This window comes from Aulostomus chinensis, chromosome 18 (genome assembly GCF_037954235.1).
Source record: "Aulostomus chinensis isolate RoL2024-O1b breed Wild chromosome 18, RoL_Achi_v1.0, whole genome shotgun sequence".
NCBI classification, from domain to species: domain Eukaryota; kingdom Metazoa; phylum Chordata; class Actinopteri; order Syngnathiformes; family Aulostomidae; genus Aulostomus; species Aulostomus chinensis.
In genome coordinates, this window is record NC_141337.1 from 8,299,798 (window position 1) to 8,324,496 (window position 24,699).

The window sequence follows — 24,699 nt, forward strand, 5'->3', positions numbered from 1 at the left end:
AATTTTATATATACAGTAAAAAAAAAAAAGTGCTTTTCTCAGAAGTAGCGATCATGTCATCTTTGCTGAGTGGTGATAGTACCTGATGACATCATAATTAGATAAACCTGATACAACAGGCCTCATAATGTCATTTATTATTTGGATTTTTTTCCCCCCACAAATAAGGAACAAATGGAAATTTCTGTCTTCCAAAGTAAGTGACATCTTTTACCATTTGGTTAAAGGAACACACAGACTTTTTGGGAAATGTGTCTGTTTGTAATCCTCCCCACAGCCAGAGAAGAAGATCGATACCCTTCTTTCCTCCATGTATTCATTTGGGAACGGAAATCCATAGAGACCAGTTGATTGCCAGTTAGTTTAGCACAATGTATGGTAGTGGATGGGAAGTGTTTGCGTACATCTGTCAGAGCTGATCAAGTAGATAAGGTCCAGGATATAAGTTTATCATGAAGTAATCCTCCTCATCCTCTCTGATGAAGTTTTCAAAGATTACCAGCATCAGCCACTCTTCTTGTCATCAACAAGAGGCGCTGCCTCAAATTATAAAGCAGTCCCGGCTATGTGTCTGACTCTAACACTACAATATCATGTAAATTGTTATTTCATTGAGAATATTATGCTAAGTCTTGTTCCACTAAGGAAGGCAAAGAGTGTTTTGAAGAAAAGTGCATTTAATGACCTCTGGCTGACTGACTGAAGTATGCTAACACTTAGCATCCACTACCATTCATTGGGCTCTACTAAAAGAAGTCAGGGGGTCTTTGTTGGTCTCAGCTGCTATGCACAGAGGTGAGAAGGATATTTATTTCCTTGTCTGGTTAAAGGGAGGATGGCAAATCAGTGTATTTCCCAAAAGTTAGTGTGTTCCTTCAATATGCTAATAAAATAATTGTTGGCTTGCACATAGAGCACAGGAGACTCACGCTTGGATCATTTAAAAATTAATAACTCAGTTGAAATTGTGATGATATGAGGCAGCATGGCTCAGAGGGAGAGTGGTCGTCTAGCAGCCGAGGGGTTGCAGGTTCTATCCTAACTTCCCCTGGTGACCATGTCTAAGTGTCCTTGAGCAAGACACAGAGCCCCTAATTGCTCCTGATGGCCCTGCGACAGACAACCCCCCCCCCCCCCCCACGACCCTTAACGGATAATCAGTATAGAAAATGGATGGAAGGATGGATTACAGTGATAGTTTTGAAAAAGGGACAAAATCTAGTAAAAAAAAAAAAAAAAAAAAAAATTGTGTATGAAAGGTTTTCTACAGAAGCTCACTGGTGCTTTAGCTGCAAAAAGGGGGGCAGTAGTTCAACACATGGGTCCGACTTTGCTTCCAAGTTGCCGTTTACCTCCTCAGATATGAGACTCTCCTGTGTCCTGGCTGCTCTTGGATGCCTGAGGACAACAGAAGGGAGAGACAAACAAATCAGTCACAACAGACAATTTCAGTGTTCATTTATTATCGAAACAGGCTGTCACTGAGATAAAATACGCCTGACTTCACACGTCCTCTCACTCTATATCATACCTTGTCATCTTCAAACCCTGAAAAGAACACTGTGTTTGCTTTCTGGAATGAGTCCAAAACAAAACTTGGGTTTGATAAGGAATCTCATTACAGATCAGATGTTGAACTATGCTATCCACATGAATACTAACTATCTGATTTAATTTTAGTGGGGCTCAGAGAGCAATAACTGCATCATTTAAATGTCGCTCCAAGAAGTGTGTCTATAGTCTGACTTAGAAAATATATGTTTCATGACTAGGCATCGTACCATGTCAATAAGAATTCAGAACATATGCGTATTGCAATTTAAATAAATTTGTTTGTTTTGATTTTTTTTTGGAAAACAATTCTTGACAGTGGATTGATTGCAGGAGTGCCTGTCACTGCACCGGAAACAAAAAGTGAATATCAAATAAATTCTTACATGAGCTTTGGCAGTATTTGAGTGGCTGATATCCAAGTAGTTTTTCTTCTGAGGTGCACAGCATCTGGACAGGATGTTTGCATACTCCTCTCTCACCTAGAATAAGAATAGAAGATGAGTTTTGACACCACTCGTGTAGAGCTGAAAAGCCTTAGTACGTGAAACACTTCTGGTGTTTAGAGGAATTGTGACTGACCTGTTTAGAAAATAGACAGTGCATGACAAAAAGCATAACCCCCTGGAGGCTGCCGAAGATGGTGAACAGGTACGACATGACAACAGTGCCCTCCTCGAACTGAAAGCATCCGAAGATCCACATGATACCCAGCAAGCACAACTGAGCCACTGCAGTGATGGTAAATGCCCTGCGGGAGGCAGCAAAGACACATAGCCCATTTGTCTGAGGTACCACAAACTCTATCTTCACTTATGGCATTTTACCCTCAAGTGGGAGAAGCAATGATAAAGAGATTGTTTAGTTCCACATATAAAACACACAATACACTTACATTTTATAAACACACACACACACACACACACACACACACACACACACACACACACACACACACACACACACACTATATATATATATATATATATATATATATATATATATATATATATATATATATGTTATTTTGAGGCCATGAGATATAACCTGTTCCCTTAACCTTAATTCATTTCTGGCCACAAACACAACTTTTTCAAAAACAAACCAAAAAAAAAAAAAAAAAAAAACTTAATTAAGGGAACAAGTCATATGTCATGGGTCCAAATTACCTACATCGGGGAAAAAAGTCATATCTTGTGGCTTTAAAAGTGTTGTTGTTGTTTTTTTCTTCCTTATGCCACTCCAGTGCTGCTTAGACAGTAACGCTGACTCACTTTATTTTATGCAGGGTGTCCAGGTCGGGGTTTAAACTTGAGAATTTCTGTGCCAATTTCCACACCGTGATGAGAAAGAAGAAAATGTTTATCTGTAAAGCAACAGAAACAGAGTTTTAAATAGAAGTCTGGATTCAATTTGTAGGGATATTATACGACTCCCTAATTTATTTTCGTAACTTACAATGATGATGACACAGGCGGGGCCCATGAAACTCCATATGAATTCCAGATTTAACCAACAACTGCGATACAAATGAGAGTTTATTGAGCAGACACTTGCAAGGTACTGTGACCTGGAAGTGAGGCATCAGTGTAGACGACTTACTGTTTCTTAGTGCCGTATCCTTTGGCGTTAACTGAAGCAGAGATTGCCACAATAACAGCTGGGACTCCGTAGCCAGCCGCCATCATGTAGAGGGTTTTGAAGCTGGTGTTAAATACCAGGACAACCATCCTGAAGAGCTGAACACCCTCCAGACACATCCAGCAAAACGCTGCCAGAAAAAAGAAATGCAGCAGCCCCGCTACCACAGCACAGCCGACCTATTGCCGTAGGGAAGAGAGATGAGGATCAGAATGACAGCTGTGGGGAAAAGGACAAAGGAAGCACGAGAATGTGGAGAAACTACTCGTGAAATGATTGTTTATAAATCTTCAGCAGCAACATGAATCATTCAGTATCTGTGCTTTTAAGTTTCTGTCTTTTCCTCCGCTGTGTTTGTGAGTGTCAGGAACTTTTACTGCAAGTAGGACTTTCCAGGGCTCATATTTACCTGGTTCTCTGTGCGAGATATGCCTGCAAGGAAGATAAGGATGGCAATGAAGAGGCTGATGCAGAGGTGCAAGTGGATAGTAGTTCTTGGACTTTGGATGGAACGGATCAGCGAGAACGTCAGAATGCAGAGGAACAGGCAAATGAGTGAAAGGGACAGACCCACCCACGAGATCAGCTGCAATGCAAACTTGTCCTCCTGTGAGGCACAAAGAGAGAGGTTGCTTACGTCACATGACACTGAACTACAGTGTTGGTCTTGTGATTTGGTGTACATCATCATGTCTGTGTAGAGTTTTGACCTCAATTTCATAGAGGGCCATGAGCACTGCAAAGCTGCTCAAGTGGTTGCAGGAACACACAGTATAGTTAGAGCTGGATTCCAGCACACTACAGCCATCCGTGGACCACGACCCGCCATCCTCTGATGCATTCCAGAACACACAGATGTGGGAGGTCTGATTGTCCTGAGGAAAAAAATTGAGAGTTAAGGACCAGCAGTTGTACATCGTTGAGGTTGTCCTCTGATACTTAAAAAAAGCAGCTTATATGGACATTCAAGTAACAGATGCAATCAAGTCGTTGTCATAATTAAGATCTTAGGAAAGTAGACGAGATCTATGTAAGGTGAGAAAATCTAATTAGGGAGCGCAGGTTGGGGGTTGGTGGATGGGTCACACAAACATCAGGCGACGACGAGGAAAGAATGCCGTGTTGAGAGTTGTTGCAGCAGAATGCTGATCTTTTCCTGTGATCAGGAGTGGGTGGACACCTGCGGTTTCTCAGTCGGCGCACTAGGCGACAGTCATTCACTTCAGTCACAAAGGTCTTTTTAAAAAAAAAAAATCAGGATTTTAACTTTAACTTGTGCTTATCAGAAACAAATGTCATGATGTTTTCTGAACTTTCACAAGAGTTTCTGTGCTCAAACCTGAACAGACCTTGACAGAATGTGACTCAGTCCTCTTTTATGACATAGAAACATACATGAGTGTTGTATCAGTGAGTCAGAATAGGAGTTGTTGTTTGAGTTAGGGGACTTGTTGGTACTCATTCAGTTAGCTGCAGGTGAGGCTCTCTGATTGGCTGAGTAAATTATTGTGTGTATGAGTTGTTCCAGGGTTTTTGTTGGTACCAGACTGACGACTAATTGTTCAAAGGGCAGCCTCCCTCATCTCCCATGGACACCATGCATGTCAGCTTGCCTGAGATCCATCCCAGTCTCGTTAACTCAAAATCTCAGGAATGTCTTTATCGAGTTTTTGTCCACTGCGACTCAAGCGGGAACTGAAAATATTTTTGTGGTCAAAAGTCACTGTGACTGGCACTCGTTGTGGAGGCATACAACTACGATTTAGTATTTGTAGTTTTGAGGAACAGAATGGAATTCTATAAAACAATGCGAAGTGTGAAATGCAATATCTCTTATTTGAGCTTAACAGCTTATCGCTGATTTTTGTTATTCTTTTGGTATGTATGACTTATTCATCAAAGACTGAACTAACTAGCATTTTTTTAGTTCACCCCAAAATATTCACTTTAATTGTGAACAATACATATGAGGACTGCATGGTGCGCTTGGGAACTGGGAAGAGTAAAGTCAGAGGGTTTGATAAAGCATTACATGATATTTTTCTGCAGAGATAGGTTACAACAGCAGAATCCTCAATCATAGGCAAAATACCTGTCTCAGGTGGTTGAGAGTTAATATGACAGACTCCTTGAGGTGGCTTGTGTCTCTGTTACTGACGGTGACTGTCACGACTTTGGAGTTGATCTTAAAGGTTTGGTCTTTCTCTGGTTTCATCCCACTATAAAAGCCTTCTGCAGAGTCTTGCAGGTTTGTGTAGCTGAGCAAGGACACAACTGTAAAGCCTGGAAAGGTAACAACAGCACAAGACTAGATTTAGAAGATACTCAGGCAAACTGGTTCTAATTGTTTTAATAACAGACACAATCATTACCTGGGTAAATGGAGGGATCTCCTGCAGCTGTTTCCATCTTGATGTCCAACTGTGCTTGCTTGGATGATAAAGTCGCATCTCCCTTGGGTAACGTGACCCCACTTTGCAACCTGAGGTCAAGCTCTGGATACAGACAGTGTGAGTATTTAGTGTATAAACATTGCTCACAAAATAAGAATACAAAACAACTTTGACCTAACAGTATGATATAATATGATTCAGGACGACTGTCCATCCATCCATCCATTCACCCTGGACAGGTCACCAGTCCATCGCAGGGCCAACACATAGAGACAGACAACCATTCACACTCACAGTCACACCTACGGTCAATTTAGAGTATCAATCAGCCTCGTCCCCTCTTGATGTCTTTGGACTGTGGGAAGAAGCCGCATGCAAACTCCACAGACTTCAGAGTTCCACAGGAACCTTCTTGCTGTGAGGCGACAGTGCTAACCACTGCACCACCATGCTGCCCTAATTTACTGTTCCAATAGAGAAATCTGTCTGGCACTCAAATGCTGTATATTACCTGTGTGGTTGGAGCTCATCCTTGAACTGGGGGTCTTCATGAAAGGTCCTATCAGCCTCAGAGCATTCTCCACTATGTCAAGAAAGGTGGAGACTTTCCTGTTATTATTTAAGGATCCACTTGACAAGAGCTTGTCAATCACAGACAAGAGCATCTGGAGCCAGGCGAGCGGAGTCGGAATAATCATGGGTGGGGTGAGACAGGAATAGGATGAGTCAGACATTCAGGCTGCACCACCTCAGGTCAGCATAAACACTGAAAGATCAAAACACCTCGTGACAGAGCTTGGAGTAGGTTGAACTTCCTGTTTCTATGCTAGTTGTGCAGAACCAGATTATCTTTTTCTGTAAAGAACTTGCATTTCAGCTCATGTTTGTGATGAAATACCTGTAGCATGGACATGGCATCCAGGTCTGTTGGAGTCTCACCGTTGATGAGCTTCAGACAACTGCTGTGCAACTGCATCACAAGACCGGGAGCAATGTAAGATTTCAAGAGGAGAATGAAACACGCTGAGGAGGACATAGACATTTTACATATGTGACACATGCTTAAAGTCGCTTCACGAGCAGACTTACCTCTTCCAGATGATCTTTGAAGACGTCGCAGTTTAATGCTGAGGAAAGAGGTTTAAATGCTGGTGAATATATAACATACTTTTACTTCATTTGTTCTTTTAATAATCACATCTATTACTGAACAAACATAGTTGGAAAAACATAAAAGGGTCTTCGCCTGAAGTACTTTCAGGCTCAGGCCCTAAAAACACAAGCGCTTCAGCATTCTCACCTGTGCATCGAGCCCATTCCTTGCCATAGTTAGTGAACCCTTTGTGACATTCACAGGAATGGCTGCTGTGTCCTGGGCGGCAGGTTCCATTTCCACAGATTGTCTTATCAATCATACATTTGTCTAAAATGGAAACAAACCAGTGGGAAAATGGTCACTAATGGAATGATAAACATTTTGGTGCTGTAGAAAGTTCATGTGTAAAAATAATGAACAAATTAAAAGAAGATCAAAAAATAACAATACATAAAACAGGCTTAAAGACAACCACTCATTAAACCCATTTTTGAAACGATTTCTGAATATTTTTGTTTGCAGCACCCTATATGCTAAACAGGACTGTCCATATGGAGTTGTAGTGAATACATTTGGATTTACTAAGTTCAAATCTGAAGTAGCGATCCTCCTTAAAAACATGTTGGAAAAAAGTCTGCAATTTGGAATTAGAACATATATGAATATATATATATGAATCTGCTTTAATGATGAGCATCTCACCTTCACATGTAACATTATCACCTTGCTGGAAACTTTCTACTCCTGTTGAGGACATAAATCCAGCTTCACAAGTACAGAAGTAGTACGGGGCTGTGTTGGAACATTTGGCTCCCGGTCCACAGATGTCGTTCTTGTCCGCACATTCATTTATATCTTAAAAAAAAAAAAAGCGTCAAAAATTAGAATCTTATACAAATGGTTCTTTGATTAAATTTGATTGACTTACCTTGGCACTTTGCTGATGTGTCCGGTTCAAAAATGGGAGTCCCTTCGGATGAGATGAAACCATCCTTACACTGACAGTTGAAGCTGCCGTCGGTGTTGAGACAGATAGCATCGTCTCCGCAGAGGTCGTCATGCTCAGTACACTCATCAATATCTTCAGCCGAAATTAAGAAATGCAGAAGAAGTTTCATGCATCTATCACATATTCACATATTCACATACATGCAGCAACATGCTGTCAGTCCGTGCTGGTTTCTAAATGAAAAGTTCATACCTTTGCATTCTTTATTCACCTTTTCAAATCCCGGGGGACAGCACAGTGCCACGAAGAACTGGAGGTACAGAGCTGAAAAGAAAGGTAGGAACCATCAAAATGTAGTTCATCACCTCCTCACGTTGATAACTCACACTGATTATTCTCCACCAACTCCTGATTAATCATTGTGTAATATTTCACTCACCACATTAATAACACCAAAAAAAAAATGTCCAAAAGGTAAATGTTCTCATTCTTTAACCTCATTTCCTTAAATTGTTCCAACACCATCTGCACCATAATTCAAAAGGGTGTCCGGAGAACTCTGCTTCCTCATGTGTGAGAGGAAACCTCAACTGGCACTGTGCAAGCATAAAATAGCATTACATCCTCTTCTCCAAGGACAAAATGTCAGTTCTGTGTTTGACGAGATAACTCAAGACGGGGCTAACCAGTTCGGAGTTTTTCAGTATGTCTTTAGCTAATGAATCCATTTTAATCTATGAAGATAAAGAGAAACTATTTGAAACTGGTCAGAAACATTCAACCTCCTGCTATGTACCCCCTCTACTTCATCTACAGGTGATGCTAGCGCGACCAGTGGCTAGGCCAGTGCCGCTAACATTAATGCTAGCTTTGTCAGAAATGACACAAGAGGCCCAGGAGAGGACAGTTTTGACAGCTGTGAATCTGTCTTCAGCTGCTGATCTGCTCCCGTGGGTGAATGAGATCACCTTAACCATTTCTCTATATTTGAACAAGTTTGCAACTTATTAAGAGCAAAAGGGCCTTTTTTTCTGACCTAAGAGGAAATGACCTTAAGCCTACTGGGTGCACATCACCAGTAGACCCACCCATGGCCCCGCTCGGCCTCTGATTGGTTAATATTGGTGTGTTTATGTGTGTGGTGTGAAACGAGTCAGGGTCAGAACAAATTAGAGGAAGAGGCGACGAAAGTTCTCGCAGAACGAAGGTGGTAAAACATTAAACGATGGCTTATTTTTGGTGTGGAATTTTTCAACAGATTCTACAGACTTTTGTAGTTGTACTGGCTGATGTAACTGTGTGTACACCTGACATCATGGTACTAAGAACTACAGAAAATACAAAAAACTGACAGACATCAAACCAGATGTGTAGAAAACCCCAAAACCTCAATTGAACTGGTTGTGATGTGAGTGACAGGCAACACAGAATCTGTATAGAATCTGAAAGATGATTTCTGTGATTCTAATCTTTTCTACACTTTCAGTATTTATTTTGTTTTGAGGGTACCTGTTGGTATGGCAACTAACTGTTGGTATGGCGACTAACTGTTGACTGAACTGTTTATTGGACTAAGTTGCTCACTCATCATCTAAATTATAAAATCACAAACTCTTTAGATGTTTCTTGTGATGCACAGTCTCTGCATGGGATTGTATATGCAAATAAAAAAGTGTCTCACTCTTGTTATCGTGTGTCATTGGAATATAAAATGTGTGTGTGTGTTTTTTGGTTTTTTTAAACTTCTCTGTGGTCAGATGTGTATGACTACAGGCGTTAAAAAAAAAAGAAGTGAATGCAGGGTGATGACCTCATAGTGTTATAAATGTCACGTTAAAAGCAGCTCAGCCCAGAGAGTGAGACATTTGTGGGGAGGCTGATGTGCTCAGCATTACTTCTCTTAGAAAATATCTAACGAGCAGTACAGTCGGCAAGGACAGAGAAGCCAAACCTTTTTGTTGTTGTTGTTGTTGTTTTTAATTCATGTTTCTATCTGTAACATAAATTAAGATTTTTAAAGGTAATTAAGGTAAAAAGGTAGACAGGGAGTTTATATGTCCAAGATTTTACATATGTGGGTGTAAGATATGTAGTGTAACAATGAAAATTCCTGATATTGTGAAACCCTTTGCCTGTCAATTAGGGTAATCTGATTCAACTCTGTCAAAGAGAAAATAATAAGGTTTTATGATATTTAAGATATGTTTTAAGGATGTTTTTGAGGTCAAAATGAGTAAATATTAAAAATGGATCATCCACACACAGTAACATATGTTACCACTTCCTTTTTTTCCATTTTAATGTCACCCAACGCCACTTAGATTAAACTCTTACCTGGTTTCCCTCCTCAGAACACCACACTTTCTCAAAAGAGATGATTTTATTTGATTTTTCTGGCTGCTGTGTAAATGGATGACAGGTATGACTCACCTAGTAGCAGGAGGCTCGTTCTGGCTGCCATGGTGGAAAGGGCAACACTATCCAGATCTGTATGATGAAAGTTTAAAGATAAATCTTCATTCAGGAAAAGCAAATCTCTCTTCTCTTTTCTTCTGTTCTGCTCTCTTTTTTCTCTCTTGTCTTCTATCGGCTGAAGCCAACAAACAGAATAAAACTGTTACTCCTCTCCCGTCTCATGAGCTGCCCTCGCTCTCTGTTCCTCCTCTTTGAATCTGTTCTCAATGCTGAGGCAACATGCTGAGATGACTGGATTTTTGGGGGGGTGGGGGTAGGGGATGTGCGGTGGGGGGGTGGGTAGGTGGGTGGGGAGGGGTTCCGAGGTCATTTCTCCAACACATAAGTTAGGTCGGCTAAGGTGGGAGTTACGTTTTAAGAACTTCGGCTCATATTACAGCGAGACCTGAGTCTACTTTGCAACTTCAGTATAGTTGCATGACACCTTGAGCAAGTATTGTGTAAAACTGCACTGATAATATCTCTTCCTCTGTGTTTCCACGCATCATCTATGTCCTCTACAGTCCATGCGGGTGTGGGGGGAGGGGCCTCATGAGGAGTTTTGACTTTGTGACCAGTCATTGTTCCACAGAGTCCAGCTGGCTGGTGGACACACTCCCATAAGTAGTGTTATGGCACACAGCCTGCTAACTATGATGATGACATATATACGGCTGTTGCCCATGAATGCGTCTGTCTGAGACAATGTAACAATGGCAGCTATGTTGAGCTTCACGAGGAAAAACGTGAACAAAGAAAACGGCCACTCTTGTGTTTTCGACACATTTTCAAATTTAGATTTTTGCTGTTACTCTCTGGTACTCCAGCTTCCTCCCTCAGTCCAAAGACACGCAAGAGAGGCCAAGGTTAACTGAATACTCGAAGTTGACCGTAGGTGTGACTGTGAGTGTGAATGGTCGTCTGTCTATAGGTGTTGGCCCTGTGATGGACTGGTGACCTATTGAGGGTGAACCCCGCCTCACGCACAAAGGCTCCTTGGATAGGCTCCAGCCCCCCCGTTACCCTTAACAGGATAAGCAGTAGAAAATGGATGGATGGATGTATGTATGTATGGATGGATGGCTGGATGGATGGACGTTATGGTTGTGTGCTTTTGCAATGTGGGCAGTGGTGTGTGGATATGCCACTTATGTGAGGTTACAGTGACCTTGACCTTTGACCACCAGAATCTTTTCAGTTAATCTTTGAGACTTTTTTTTTTTTTCCCGTGCTAAATTTCAAGAATTTCCTTCAAGGCAGAAATATTTAGGCGGCAACATCTTTTGACTTTTGAGTTTTCACGACCACATTTTTTTTTTCCGGATATCTTAATTTTTTTTTTTTTTAATGTTAGCTGTTCCACAAAGTGCCACCTCACTGTGACGCAAAACAAATTCTCCCTTGTTGCTGATGTGCTGTAGGCATTTGTGAGTGCAATTTCTTCTTTTGTTTCAAAAAAAAAAAAAGAAGAAATGAAAACAAAGGGTTTAATTTTCCCTGTGACTTTGACTCCTGTACAGAGTGACAAGGTCATTTGTAGGCATGAACTCACGGCCCCAGCGCTCACCCACAGGCAGGGCGGTTGTTGAATTAGTTCACACTTCAAAACAATGAGGTGGGCCTGGGAACAAGTAGCGTACAGACAGCAGGCCTTTGGGGGCTGGTGTCACTGGGACCTTGAAATGTACTGACATTATATTACATACTGACAAAAAAAACAACAACCTCCAGTCCTAAAATAGTGTGTGTTCAAAATGTTTTTACAACTTTTGTTCCACTGGTGATGTGGTATTCATGGGTGTTTTGATTCACACCTACGGTGTCAAACTGAGTAAAGTCAGTTTTCTAACAGTGTATTACTTCAAAAAAGGCAGGCGATCGCAGATCAGGAAGAGCTATTACGAAACAAGCGTAAAACAAGCATCACGAAATGTTTTGATAAAGATTTCAAATCGAACTGTGTTGACGTTTAATATTGTTGACCTGTTTTTGTACTCATTCATACCCCGTACATGCATGTTACTAAACTTGAGTCTCTTGGTGGTCTCGTGCTGGAGGAGGCTGCAGATCTGAAGAGGCTCAGGCTAACACTTTTAGTATCGTTACTATTACTATTACGATAGTATTTTCTTTTTAATTAATATTATCCTTTCTTCTTTACTCTTTCAGTGCTGCTGAAACTATCTCAGAGTGGGATAAATAAAGTATTCTTATTCTTATTCTTATTCTTATTCTCAGCACGACTGTATTCATATTGAACTGGAAACTTCATATATTTTCCTTCTCCTTTATTTTAATTATCACTAGATATAATTATGGAAGTTCACACCAGATGCTATCATCATTCAGTGTTTTAATTCCTTTTAGAACTGTAGACTTTTTTCTTTTCTTTTTTTTTGCTTAACTGCTATTTCTCAATGTGGGCTGCTATTATCTGTGTGTAGTAACATTTTGCCACTAATTCCCTAGATTACTCACTTCATTATATGAACCTTTCAGGTTACATTTCATGACTTTGGATAAATTGTTTTTTTTTCCCAGGTTCTGGCAGATCAGGTGACCCCTGATGTATTCAATCAGCTGTCTTTATGGGTGATATATAATATATATCATATGAGGGCGATTTACACCTGAAAAGTTGCATATACATGTGGTGAGATCACATACTGGGAGCTATGGAGTCCTGAAGTGGCCATAGAGAGAAAACATGGAACTTGTTCCCCTAACTTATTTAATTAGTGGCCACAATTTTTTTCAGCCTTTTTTCAATTTTGTTTGTGATTAATAATAATAAAAAGTATGACTCATGATGGTACGAATGAACCTGGGGAGATGCAGAAGCAGGCAATAACCCAAATAAACAATAACAACAATAAGATTAAAAAAAAGTGAGTAAAAGTGAGGTATAATTTGTTCCCTCGAGTTAATTAACTATCAGCCATGTTTATATAACTTTTCCACACAAATTAATCACATTGAGGGAGCAAGGTTTATGAAGGTCTTTTGGCCTCAAAAATAATCAAATTGTGGGAACAAGTTGTATCTTGTGGTCACAAAATAACCAAATAGAGGAAGCAAGCTGTATCTTGTGGACACCAAACATATTTTGTGTCTTTGTGGCCACTCCAGGGTTGTCCTGGAAGCAGCATCTAGTACGCCGACTCAGTTTGTTTATTTAGGTACGTCCTGGTGTTAACCTTTTTATGGAGGTCAGAACCTGTATCTAAACGCTCTTGGTGACAGATGTCATATGAGGCAGTGCTAGCGGGGAAAAAAAGGGACAAATACTCCCCAGGAGTATAGTTTCGCTCTCATTCTCACAAAAGAATCCAGAGCATTGTTTACAATGAATTATGCAAGAAGATGCCTTACAAGGGGACAAATTAGTACTACAGGATTGCCTCCATTCACTGCAACACAACGACAAGGAAGGCCACTGAAACGACTGTGTGATGGATATCGCTGACCCATACACACAATCATAATAGTCATTGTCTGGCGCTGTGTGTAATGATAAACGGCAGAGGTCACTCCCCTGTGCTGCACTAGTGAATCTTTGCATGAGGTGATGAGGTCAGAGCCCACATGCCAAATATCCCCCCTGTTCGTACTCTGTATTCAAATAATGAATCTGCTCTCCTTGACTTGGCTGAGTGAACCAGCGTCGTTCAGTTCAATGCTGGCGTGTCTCTCACTCGCTCAGCTGCAGCTCCCAGCCAATAGATGATGGTGGCAAGCGTCCAGGGCTTATCCTGTTATCTGACGACCTTCTTCCTGCCCATACATAGATAGTGTGCATATAGAGTTTTGGACGTTTTTGTGTTGGCTGTGTTTATTTCTTTCTAAAATCTTAAACAATGAGGAGGCACGGCAATGCAGCCCAGCTGTCTCAACAACTTCCTGACAAACAGTGGACAAAAAGGGTCAGGATGGAGACTGGCGAGTCTGGTGATGACCACAGCTCAGACTCATTTCTGTTTCAAAGATCTGCTGTCTGAAGTGCATCAAAAAATATATTTTCAAAGGAGTCATGATCGGCAGTAAAATCAGCTTTAAGAATGACAAGCAAACAGAATTTGACGATGATTTTTTTTCTTTCACAAACATTTAAAATTGTACCTTTTTTAAGGGATGTGGCAGCATTTGGCTATGAAAACTCTGTCTCATCTTCACAAAGAGTAGAGAAAATGTTTTGTGGCATAAAGCGTTGCTGTATGACTGACGTAGAAGGGTGTTACTGGCTGAGCTGTTACATCCTGCCCACAATGTAGGCGCTGTTTAGATATGGAAGCGTGAGCGCGAGATGGCCTCTGTAGAAAAATAAAGACAGAACGTTCAGTTTCCCTTATTGCCTCATTGTGATGTTTCCAACATTGGAAACTAATTAAAAGCATTTTTTAAACGCTTTTTTTAATTTAATTTAATTTTTTTTTACATTTGACGCGCAGCTCTCAGATCCTCAGGCTGTCTGTTGTTCCAACATATTTACAGGCATCAACATGAAAGTCCCGTCCCTTGAAAGTTTAACTGATAAAATTCCTTTTCCAGGGAAGCTGATGGGTTGGCTTGTTCCGGCAAGCATATTAGATGAGGCTGGTACACGAGATGTTTTAGAGACGAGGGAAATAATCCAAACACTGCCCGGCAACTAGCCTGGCACACACACACACACACACACACACACACACACACACACACACACACACACACACACACACACACACACACACACACGTACAGTATATATATAAACAAACAGGTGCCACAGGTAACGAGTGGAGGATAGAAGAGCTTCTCAACGCAGAGGTAACAGGTCTTTGAGGGTCCGAATTCTTGCTTGTTTGTAGGTTCTAAATACTTATTTTCTGCACCATCATACAAATAAATGCTTTGAAAATCCCACAATGTGATTTCCTGGATTTTTTTTTTTTTTTTTTTTACATTCTGTCCCTCACAATGAAGTGTCCCTACGATGATCATTACAAACCTCTCTCATCTTTTGAAGTGGGACAAGTTGCAGAATCGGTGGTTGCCAAATAGCACTGCCATTTTAGAGGTTTGCTGAAGTTACCGTTTGAGATCTCCTTGTTAGATTAAGGGTTCATGTGTTTTCTCCTGGTCTCTGCCAGCATGTGGGCATCAAAGTTCTTAAACAGTTGAAGCTCTTCTTTATTTGTGTACTTTTTGAAGTTGAGTATGATGACATTTGTAGCTCATATTGGACTGGTGCCGTCTCCTTCGCGCACGCTGACATACTCTGTTCCTTGATATGTCTTGCAACACTTCAAACCCTTTGCCAGGAGAATTTTCTCCTGCTTGTTCCTTTTAGATAAAGTCAGCATTATTGTTTGTATTTCTTGAGTAGTTACATTTCTAAATGTATTTTAGTGCATTTCTTTCAAATGTCGGATTTTTCCATATTCATGAATGCTGAATGACACCAAAACTCAAATGTGTCTTTGATTTCAACTGCTGTCACATTATGTGCTGAACAATAGAATCGCATTTCTGTTCTATAGCTCTGACAAACTGTTCTCAAATGATTTCCACTTTCCCATGCATTCTGTTTTTAAGAGAGCGCTGACAAATTTGAGGAAGTGATGACAAGCTCATTGCCTTTTCTAAATGTGCTCTGAGGTGATGAACACAAATTAAGGTATATTTCTAAATGTAAAATACCCAGAAGCTACTGAAATTTGTTATTAAAAGATCTGGTTTTGGTTGGTTGCTCAATAAGCAAAAGTGCTTCTCTGACATTAACATTATTTGTTTATCTCCCGACTGATTAGTGATACAAGTCTTATATCATTAAAAATAATAGACTCTCTACCCCCTTGATTTCTTTTCATGATGTTAGCTTTGAATGAAAAAAGACGTGAAATCGATTTGGGAGTATTTCCAGGCATGGTTTTCGGCCTCTCTTCTGATTGCATTGGAATCACAAATTATTTCATGAAAGGGAGAGAAAAAAAAATAACCCTCAAACCTTCATCAGGCTTTATAACGATGAGTAAAGTCACACATCAAGCCAGTTAAAATTAGTGCTAAAACGAAATGCGTGACTGTTCCTCACCTTGTTGAAATAGTAAAATAGCATGATCTTGTGGACAAATGCAGGTATTACACAAGAGCGTCGAGTGAATGTGGGTTATATTTACCACCGTGTTGTTTGGTTGTGCATCTATGTATGTATTTATCACCCTATTTCTTATTTGTTTGGATTATTCTTGGTGGTTCAGATGAGGGCAGCTGGTTTCTCAGTATATCATATTTTGATAATTTCCAGTTCTGAAATGTATTCTTATTAGGTACGATGCGGAACAACAATTTGCCTCCTGTTATTGGGACGGAAATTAGGAGAAAACCACCAACTCAGCAAATTCGGCAAGTTTAAATAAAAAAATAAAAGTAAAATAATAAAATAAAACTCTTAAAATGCTGACTTAAGCGCTTTGAGCAAGATGCTAGTTTACATGTAGCAGAGCCAGAGGGCTGCTCCAGGGCAAATGATCAACCGTGTTTTATGTTAACAGGGAAACACTCCTCACCCTTAAACAGAACATCTTAGACTGAACTTGGTTATCAGAGCATATTATTAGATAGTATGTATTTTCTATGGTCAAAAATAGCTTCCCGCCTTATGTGTGAAGACAGCATATATTCATCTGATAATTTAGATAAGAAAAATCAGTGGTAATGGGAAGTAGTTTTACTGATGTATTCTGTGACGTCAGGCATCCGGAGGGCTGTATTGCAGGTATAATTCCCCCACAGATTAAGGCCGGTAAATGGTTAGAATGAATAAGCGAGGGAACAGATTGAATGTCTGTGCTTTCCTTTGAACTCCCTTGGTGGATTTTTTTCTGTAATGCAAGCAGGGGCCTTCTGAGGATTTTGTATCGCTGCTGAACTTGACTTGTCCTTCGTGTTCTCAGCAACGGAAAGAAAAGAGTAGGTGTTTGGCCTTTTCAAGTCTTATTGACTTGAACTCCTCCCGTGTCACTGTGAAACATTAAAGACTGCTTTTTACTGTTAATAGAGGGCTTTGCTGTGTGGCAGATGCCCTTTTAATTCCCTACAGAGAGACTGAACTGGACTGGTCCAATTTGCTCCGAGGATCACGGCCAAGTTCTCAGATATGAATGTGGATGAATTTTGAATCTTCTTCAAATGCAGTCGGGTCTTTATATTCAGTTCAGTCGGATCATGAATCAGAGAAGTGCTGCAGATATTACCCTCCCTTGTACTGTCATTATCTGCAGAGAGCTGCAAAAAAAAAAAAAAAAAAAAAAAAAAGGAACCTGGGGCAGAAGATTCTTTGCTAATTGAGATTATACATCAAACTAGAAAGCACTCAGAGAGTGCCAAGGTGAACTTACAGCCCCTGGCACTGTGGTGCTTGAGCCCTAAATAAACTACAGGCGGTAATGAGGGGGTCCTCGCACCCTCTGTGCACACCGCGGTGAGCCGCTGCTCCATAGACTGATAGGGGGGTGAAACTTGATCACATATGGATTTTAAATGAAGGAGCAGGCTAATGCATGCACCATGGTGCAAATATCACATCCTGCATCCACTATGTTGCTCTGCATCATGTAATTCTGATGTAAATCCAGTGACGTTTGTTAAGTCAGTTTAACTTCCTGTAACCATTAGGAGACGCTACGACTGTAATTTAACTTGTAGATGTTTTCAGGAACTCTCACCAGCTGGTGATGTTTCGAAAAAAATCTGAAGTCCAGTTTGTACAATTCCTGTTCTCTGGCACAACTGTGCGATAGTAACACCACTCAACAAAAACTCTCTGTCTTCACAGTCACCCATCGCCTAGTGCTTGAGGTTGTCTGACCACATCTGAGATGGATCTGGTCTACAAAGAGAGGACCAAAGTGTAAAACAAATGCCATTTCCTGTTGCCAACTGCTGGCGCTATGACAAGTCTGCGCTTGGCTCATACACCCCTCTACTAAGTTTGATGCCGTAACCTGCTGAAAGTCATGCAAACAGACATAAATACAGATAAACACATGCCTCTGAAGACATAAACTCTTTTGCTGAGCAAAACATACTATAACACATGAACCTGCATCCATATTCACATCTGTTATACATGTGAACAGGAACCGCATAGGCTGCAAAATTTACCCGGCTGTCAGAGCAGACAGTATTGGCTCGGAGGTTATGCTCCGTCCCCGAGGTGCTCAAGAGACAAGTTCATCTCTGGTGAAGCCTTCATCCACATGGACTACTTCTGCTAGCCTCAGGCTCTGCCAAACACCATCTCTGACTGGAAGAGGGTACGTAGGAAGCAGACAGCCAGCCTGAGCACACAATATACCCCTAAAGGAATGCATGCTGTAACTATAAGACAACAACACAATAGCAGGTTTGAATGGATCTGTGCCTCACTGAGGAGGAGAAGGTAAGTATGATAAATCACATTATAGCAAAACTACCAAGCAACAAGGCAGGTTGATTTGGTTGATGACTCACAATTACATTTCCGGTTTTTACGACTTTCATAAATTTGTATTTCTCTGTGTTTTATTATACGCTCTGAACGCAGACATTAAGATTAACAAATCTTATAAACAAATTTCCCTGTTGATATATGATATTTGTTCGATATCTGTGGACATCCATAAGTCTCGGTGCACTACAGACTTAGGCAGGAGCACCAGTTTAACTGCGGAATAATGTTCTGTAATCATGTTAATGGCTGCATTCTAAATCACAACTATCCACATTCATGTCATCCTAATCCTGCACCAGTTATGTGCAATGCATACTTTATTGTTTTGAGTTATATTTGTGAAAATAATTCACAAAACGCTTTTTACAAATTTGTTTAAGGCTATTAGCCAGATTAACTTTACTAGATTTATTGCTTCTTATCTATTTGATTTATATTTTCTGAACGGTACATATTTTTTAATCGTTAATAACTAGGATATCTAAGGTCTTACTGATCCAAAAGGAATAACTGGCCGTATTATTTGAGCAAAAGCTCTTGTGTTGCTCTTAAAATATATTTAGGAGCTGTTATATTGTCATTAAGGTATGGAGTAAATGATCACACCCTACTAAAGATGTAAAGTAATATAATTATTACATGATTATGGTCACATTAGTGGGGATCTCTGGCGATAAGTACTATATTTAAAGCCAGACTGAACCACTAACAGCTCTATCAGTTGCACATTACTCTGCAACAATGTCCGCTGCTAAAGTGGATTCAAGCATTCATTGCTGTTTGCAGCAACGCAGAGAAAGCCTCTTCACCATGAACTGATGAACTGCATTTTGCTCTAAAGACATTTGAACTTGATTACCCTCGAAATAATTGCAAGCGTGTACTGAAATAATGCAAAAGTACTGTTTTTAGAGAACACAAATGACCAAAAAAATCAAATTCAGGTCCACTTTAAATTCAATTCTGTGGTACAGCACACTGCACGCTGGTGCAGTGGTTAGCACTGTGGCCTCACAGCAAGAAGGTTCCGGGTTCGAGCCCCGGCTCGGGCACGGGATCTTTCTGTGTGGAGTCTGCATGTTCTCCCCGTGTCTGCGTGGGTTCTCTCTGGTACTCCAGCTTCCTCCCACAGTCCAAAGACATCAAGAGGGGACGAGGCTGATTGATACTCTAAATTGACCGTAGGTATGAATGTGAGTGTGAATGGTTGTTCGTCTCTCTATGTTGGCCCTGCGATGGACTGGCGACCTGTCCAGGGTGAACTCCGCCTCTCGCCTCTCGCCCGTTGATGCTGGGATAGGCTCCAGCCCCCCCGCGACCCTTACTGTGTAGGAATAAGCGGAAGATGACGATGGATGGACGATGGATGGTACAGCACATACAGGAGGGTCCAAATGCCAGTGTAGGTGTAAGACGACTGTAAATACCACAAAACACAACAACAAGGGTTTAAAAGTAAACACTTGGGTAATAAATAACAAAATTCAAAGAGTATCAAAAATTCAAATAAACTGAGAGTCGGGTGACAAAAACAAGGCGCATTGCAATAAAAAATGCAGCATAATGGTTGTAGCCTCCACGATGGGTGTTTGTCACGGTGACCTTTGACCACTAGTTTGCTTGTGGCAAAACTGGAGAACTTCCCTCAAGGGTTGTTGCATTTATACAACCTTTGACAACCAAAATCTTTGCAGTCAGTGGTTGAGTCCCAGTGAATATTCCAGCAAAATTTAAAGAAATATCACAAAAACGTAGACATAAAAAAAACAACTATAGATAACAGCTGAGTGCAAAGGACAGAGAGATGCCTCTGTGCCCATACTGGCACATACTGCGTGCCATACTGTGCCATCTTGCTCGTCTTTGGACGGCTCCAGGGATAAATAACATAACTTTTATACTTGTGATATTTCCAGTGCGCTATCCTCATTGCAGTTCACCTTCACAGTGGCGGTTGTGACCATGAGTGTGTAAAGAGGATATCACAGCCCTGCAGCCATTGATGTTTTTAGGAGTCAGAAGTGCTAAAGTATTTAAATCTGGTAGAGGCTTCAAGATTCTGCTTGCTCTACCTAAAATGTTGCGCTGTCAACCTCGATATTAGACTCTAAACTTTATCTTGATGCTCCGTCTCGATAAGAATCGGACGTATTTTAAGAATGTTAAAGTAATGTTCCTACTAGATTGAGAAGTGCTTGTACTTTCTAATCTCACCCTTAGACGTGAGCTGCTGTTGCATAATAAGTCTTAAATTGCATCTGAATTCATGTCTGAGGCATCGATTTGTTGGTGTTCTTGTTATGTAAGCGTCACATGTTTAACATTTTCTCCGTGTAGGATTAATGGAGACGCTTCACACTTGTCAGAAGATTCGCTGTAGGTGTTACCTCAAGAACAACAATAGCACAGTTCTGGTGTCACTATGTTTTATCTATTCACAGTGCAGCGCAACTCAAAAATAATTCAAAAGCTTTCAATTTTTAACAGTCTCCGAGAAATGAAAAAAAAAGGGCTTTCGATTATTGTTCGATATCAGGCTGTGCATTTTGCTTCTATCTATTTGCTGTCAGCTGCGACTGTAAGTGACAAACTGTGGATTAGACAGATGTTTGTTAGTCAGTCTGGGAGGATGTGAGCTTGTTGTGGTCACGTTCAACCAGCAGGATGCACTGCAGCCCCGTCACGCACCACCTTTAATGTCAGGAAAACCATCAAGCTGAAAAGCACCATTTCAGTGAGCCTGAGATGAATATTTATGTATGTGGGGAAAATGAATACCATTTTTCACATAAATGAATATCTGCACTCAAATTAGAGCTTGGAGAAATGGTTGAGATTATCTTGTTGCTTAATGCTTAATTGAAGTCAGCTTATAATTAGCTTGCCTATTATCGTGCAACTTAGGAACAATTCCAGATTTCTAAATCTTCTCAACAGAATAGAATTTGTCCCCTAGAAATAAATTTAAAGCTACAGCATTAAGAGGAATTCTAATCTATGTCCTCTTGTCACAGCTTCACCCGCCGTGGCTCTTTTTCTCGTTCTTTTTTCATCCTCATCCTGCTCGACATTAATTTAGCTAAGAGCAAAATCTCTGAATTAACGTCCCTTCATTCTACTCTCCTGCACCCTCATTACATGCTATGTAAGTCCTGGGCGTCTTACCTCTCACAAGGCAAATGGAAGTTCACTACATCTGCAGCAAATTTTCTTCACTTTCATTCTGAACACAAAAGCATTTGCGATACAGAATAGAGTTGTGCATTGAACACCGGGGGCCTGAGCAGACTCCCTGCGGCTTTCATAAGAGTATAATTCCTCTGCTTGTGTCTGCTCTGCAGGCTGGTGGCAGCTCCGAGTGTGGCCACAGTGTGCAGCTGCCGTTGTGAATTAATTGTTCCTAAGTGATGCCAATGCACAAAGATCTTAGTGGGAACCGATAGTACAGCTCTGCCAGGAATTCTACCTCTGGACCACAGGCACCGGCACACCTGCAAGCTGTTTCTGGCACGTCTGGTGCTGACTGATGATACTTAACCTGCGGGTGATCAACACACCCACCTTCCAGCCTTTTACATAGAGTATATTCTTAATGCCACTCCCATTCCCTCTTTACTCTCTTTCCTAACCTCCCTTTGAATTATTGAGCTCTTTCTTTCAAGGAGACCAGTTCCTCTTATCGTATGCGTCGGCCATCAAGCTTGCTTCACCGCTCCTTCACCCATGGCAGCAGCCACCCCCATGTTGCCTCATGACATTGAAGAAATCACTCACACGTCCCTCACTTAATTCTTAGTTACTTCATCACTTGCTCCCTCTCAATCTTTTTCTAAGCTTCCGCCCTTCTAACCCTTTCTTTTAATCTCAATGTTCCCCTCTCTCTTTTTTTCTATCCAACCCCTCCCTCCAACTCCTGCCATTGCTCTGTTTTTCTGTAATGTCACGGCCCACTGCTGGGTGTCATTGAGTTGATGGAAGGAAAAAATGGAGGTCTGAGGCAAGGCAAGGGATAGGGTGGGTGGGGGGGACTTGACAGGAGAGAGTGTGATGAGAGAGACAGGGACAGAGACATTTCGCCTGCGGGTGCGTCTCATGTAAAATGCTCCATCCTGGTGAAAGACACTCAGCGGTTAGTGTGCCACCACTTGCAATAAAGCCATCCAGACTGGTGCTTGTGAGTCTACTAATGGCGTTCCATTACAATCTCCCAAAGGACCTCTTTCTGTGCAAACACACAGACAGTAGTCAAATTCCACTGTCTTATTATGCAATCTTGTGCCACCTAAAGCCAAGTGCATTGTGTCGCAGGTGAAAAAGCCATTAATTAGACCACTGCATCTCATATTTACCTCATTTTCAGCTGTCATATCGATGCGTCTTCGTGTGCTATTTGCAGAGAAAAAAAAGATGCCTTTATTCCCTGCTCTGTGTCTCAAGGTTCATTTTGGCACCACAAAGAGCACTGAAGCAAACCTTGAGAATCCCTTTAATAGCCATGCTAGTCGTACATGTGATCTAAAAACTAATCAAGGAGACATTTTGGCTTTGTGCAATTGCAACATTAAGGGAGTCAATGAGACTTCACTGTTTAATACCATGATTTTCACGTGTCATCTCTCTTTATCGCTCAGGTCAGTCAATAAAATTGATTCAATCAGCAGCAAAGCATAAGACAAACTAAAAAGAAAGAAAGACAGAAAGAAAAAAGAAAGAAAAAGAAATCACCTTTTCAGTGGCAAATAGAATTCACACAGACAGCATCTCACAACCTGTCATGCACAAACACACAAATTCTCACACACAGATTTCCAAACAGGGATTGGGAGTTTTGGAGGTGTTCATGCACATTGGACTGTGAGTTTGAATTGTGTTTGAGGAAAGGACAGATGTGTGCTCAGTCACCTAGACAGTAAATTCAGCGGAAAGTGCTTTTGGAAAGCTTGTCTGCAGCTTTCCAAAGAGATTAACGACAGCAAACATTCAAACAAAGCACAATAACACAGTGACAGGGGATGGACGCCAGCTGACCCATGTTTTAGTCAAAGCTGGAATTATGATATGAAGGGTGTGTGTGTGTTGTGATACCCCCCCTACACATTAAAACAAAATTTGCTCAAAGTATCTGCCCCTAAATACAATAATATCCAATTTGTATACAGAATTATTAAAAAAAATCATCCATTCGATGCGTGACATGCAACCAACAACCAAAATAATTGTTTTCAAATGTCATAATCATCATTAAGCCTAACATTTATGAGACAGCTGATCTTAATAACACTGGTTTCACTGATTGAAACAGCCTGACAATAAACCAAACAAACAAACACATAAAGAAAGAAATATTACTGTCAAAATACATATTTCATTGACGAACGAACTAAATCTCGGAAAACTGGTGAGGATCCTTCAAGATTCCCCTCAGTTGTTGATGGGACGCTTATTGTTGTGACACCGGACCCGTGACGACGCCTACCTATGACGACGCCTCACCTCAGCCAGGAGACGCATTTAAAGGTAAAACATTTGCGTTGGAGTTGGAACTGTTGTGGTAATGAGTAGGTCGACGTCTGCACTTGTGAGTGGAGTGAAACTTCGTTTGTGGTGCATTCTCCGTGAAGCGCGAGTGCTAATCAATTAGCTGTCAGTAGGCCGCGTTAATTAGCTGCAGGTTTCATCAGGAAGCGTCTCTATGACGTCATCGCCCGAAAGTAAAGTCTCGGAAGTTTCAGAGGGGAGAGTTGACATGGACGGACGTATAATAATGGCTCACAGGAATATGAAGGAACATTCAGGAAATTTTAGTTTTTCAGTTTTAGGTCCTTGCATTATTCTCTAAGAATTTTGGCTGAATTTTAAAGTGATATTTCTCCAAAATAACGTTTGTTTTTCTTTCCAAGTACTGACAGATAGGTGTGTTGTGTTCATTTAGATGTTTTTTTTTTCTCCTGCATCACTTCTTAGTCTGTCCAAAATGCAGGTAGAGCCAACCATGTGTATTTAGCTTGAAGCTAATGGAGACTGATGGCTAACTAACGCAAAAGTTTCTAAAAACATCTGTTGATAAACTCCTAACCTGTGTGTAGTAGTAGTTAGCTGGAGCATCTAAGTGGCCACATTGGTGTGTGTGTGTGCGTGTGTG

At 40.9% G+C, this 24,699-nt stretch overlaps 1 protein-coding gene across 1 annotated transcript; it reads right to left on the reverse strand.

The window, feature by feature from the left end:
* Positions 1–1,141: 1,141 nt before the first annotated feature.
* On the reverse strand, positions 1,142–10,303 carry adgre5a (adhesion G protein-coupled receptor E5a). Its single transcript, XM_086184005.1, has 18 exons — positions 10,061–10,303; positions 7,883–7,954; positions 7,610–7,762; positions 7,384–7,536; positions 6,886–7,008; positions 6,675–6,712; positions 6,484–6,555; positions 6,097–6,250; positions 5,565–5,687; positions 5,285–5,475; positions 3,903–4,067; positions 3,602–3,799; positions 3,154–3,371; positions 3,010–3,070; positions 2,826–2,917; positions 2,134–2,302; positions 1,938–2,033; positions 1,142–1,398 (listed from the first exon to the last, which is right to left on the reverse strand). The coding sequence occupies exons 1-18, from the start codon at positions 10,089–10,091 to the stop codon at positions 1,357–1,359; spliced, it is 2,151 nt and encodes a 716-aa protein (XP_086040131.1). The 5' UTR covers positions 10,092–10,303; the 3' UTR covers positions 1,142–1,356.
* Positions 10,304–24,699: the final 14,396 nt, after the last annotated feature.

Coding starts and splice junctions, on each gene's coding strand:
- adgre5a (XM_086184005.1), bottom strand. CDS start 10,091: ATGGCAGCCAGAACGAGCCTCCTGCTACTAG. Junction 6,713..6,885: donor GGAATGGGCTCGATGCACAG/GTGAGAATGCTG, acceptor CTCTTTCCTCAG/CATTAAACTGCGACGTCTTC. Junction 2,918..3,009: donor CCGCCTGTGTCATCATCATT/GTAAGTTACGAA, acceptor GTTGCTTTACAG/ATAAACATTTTCTTCTTTCT.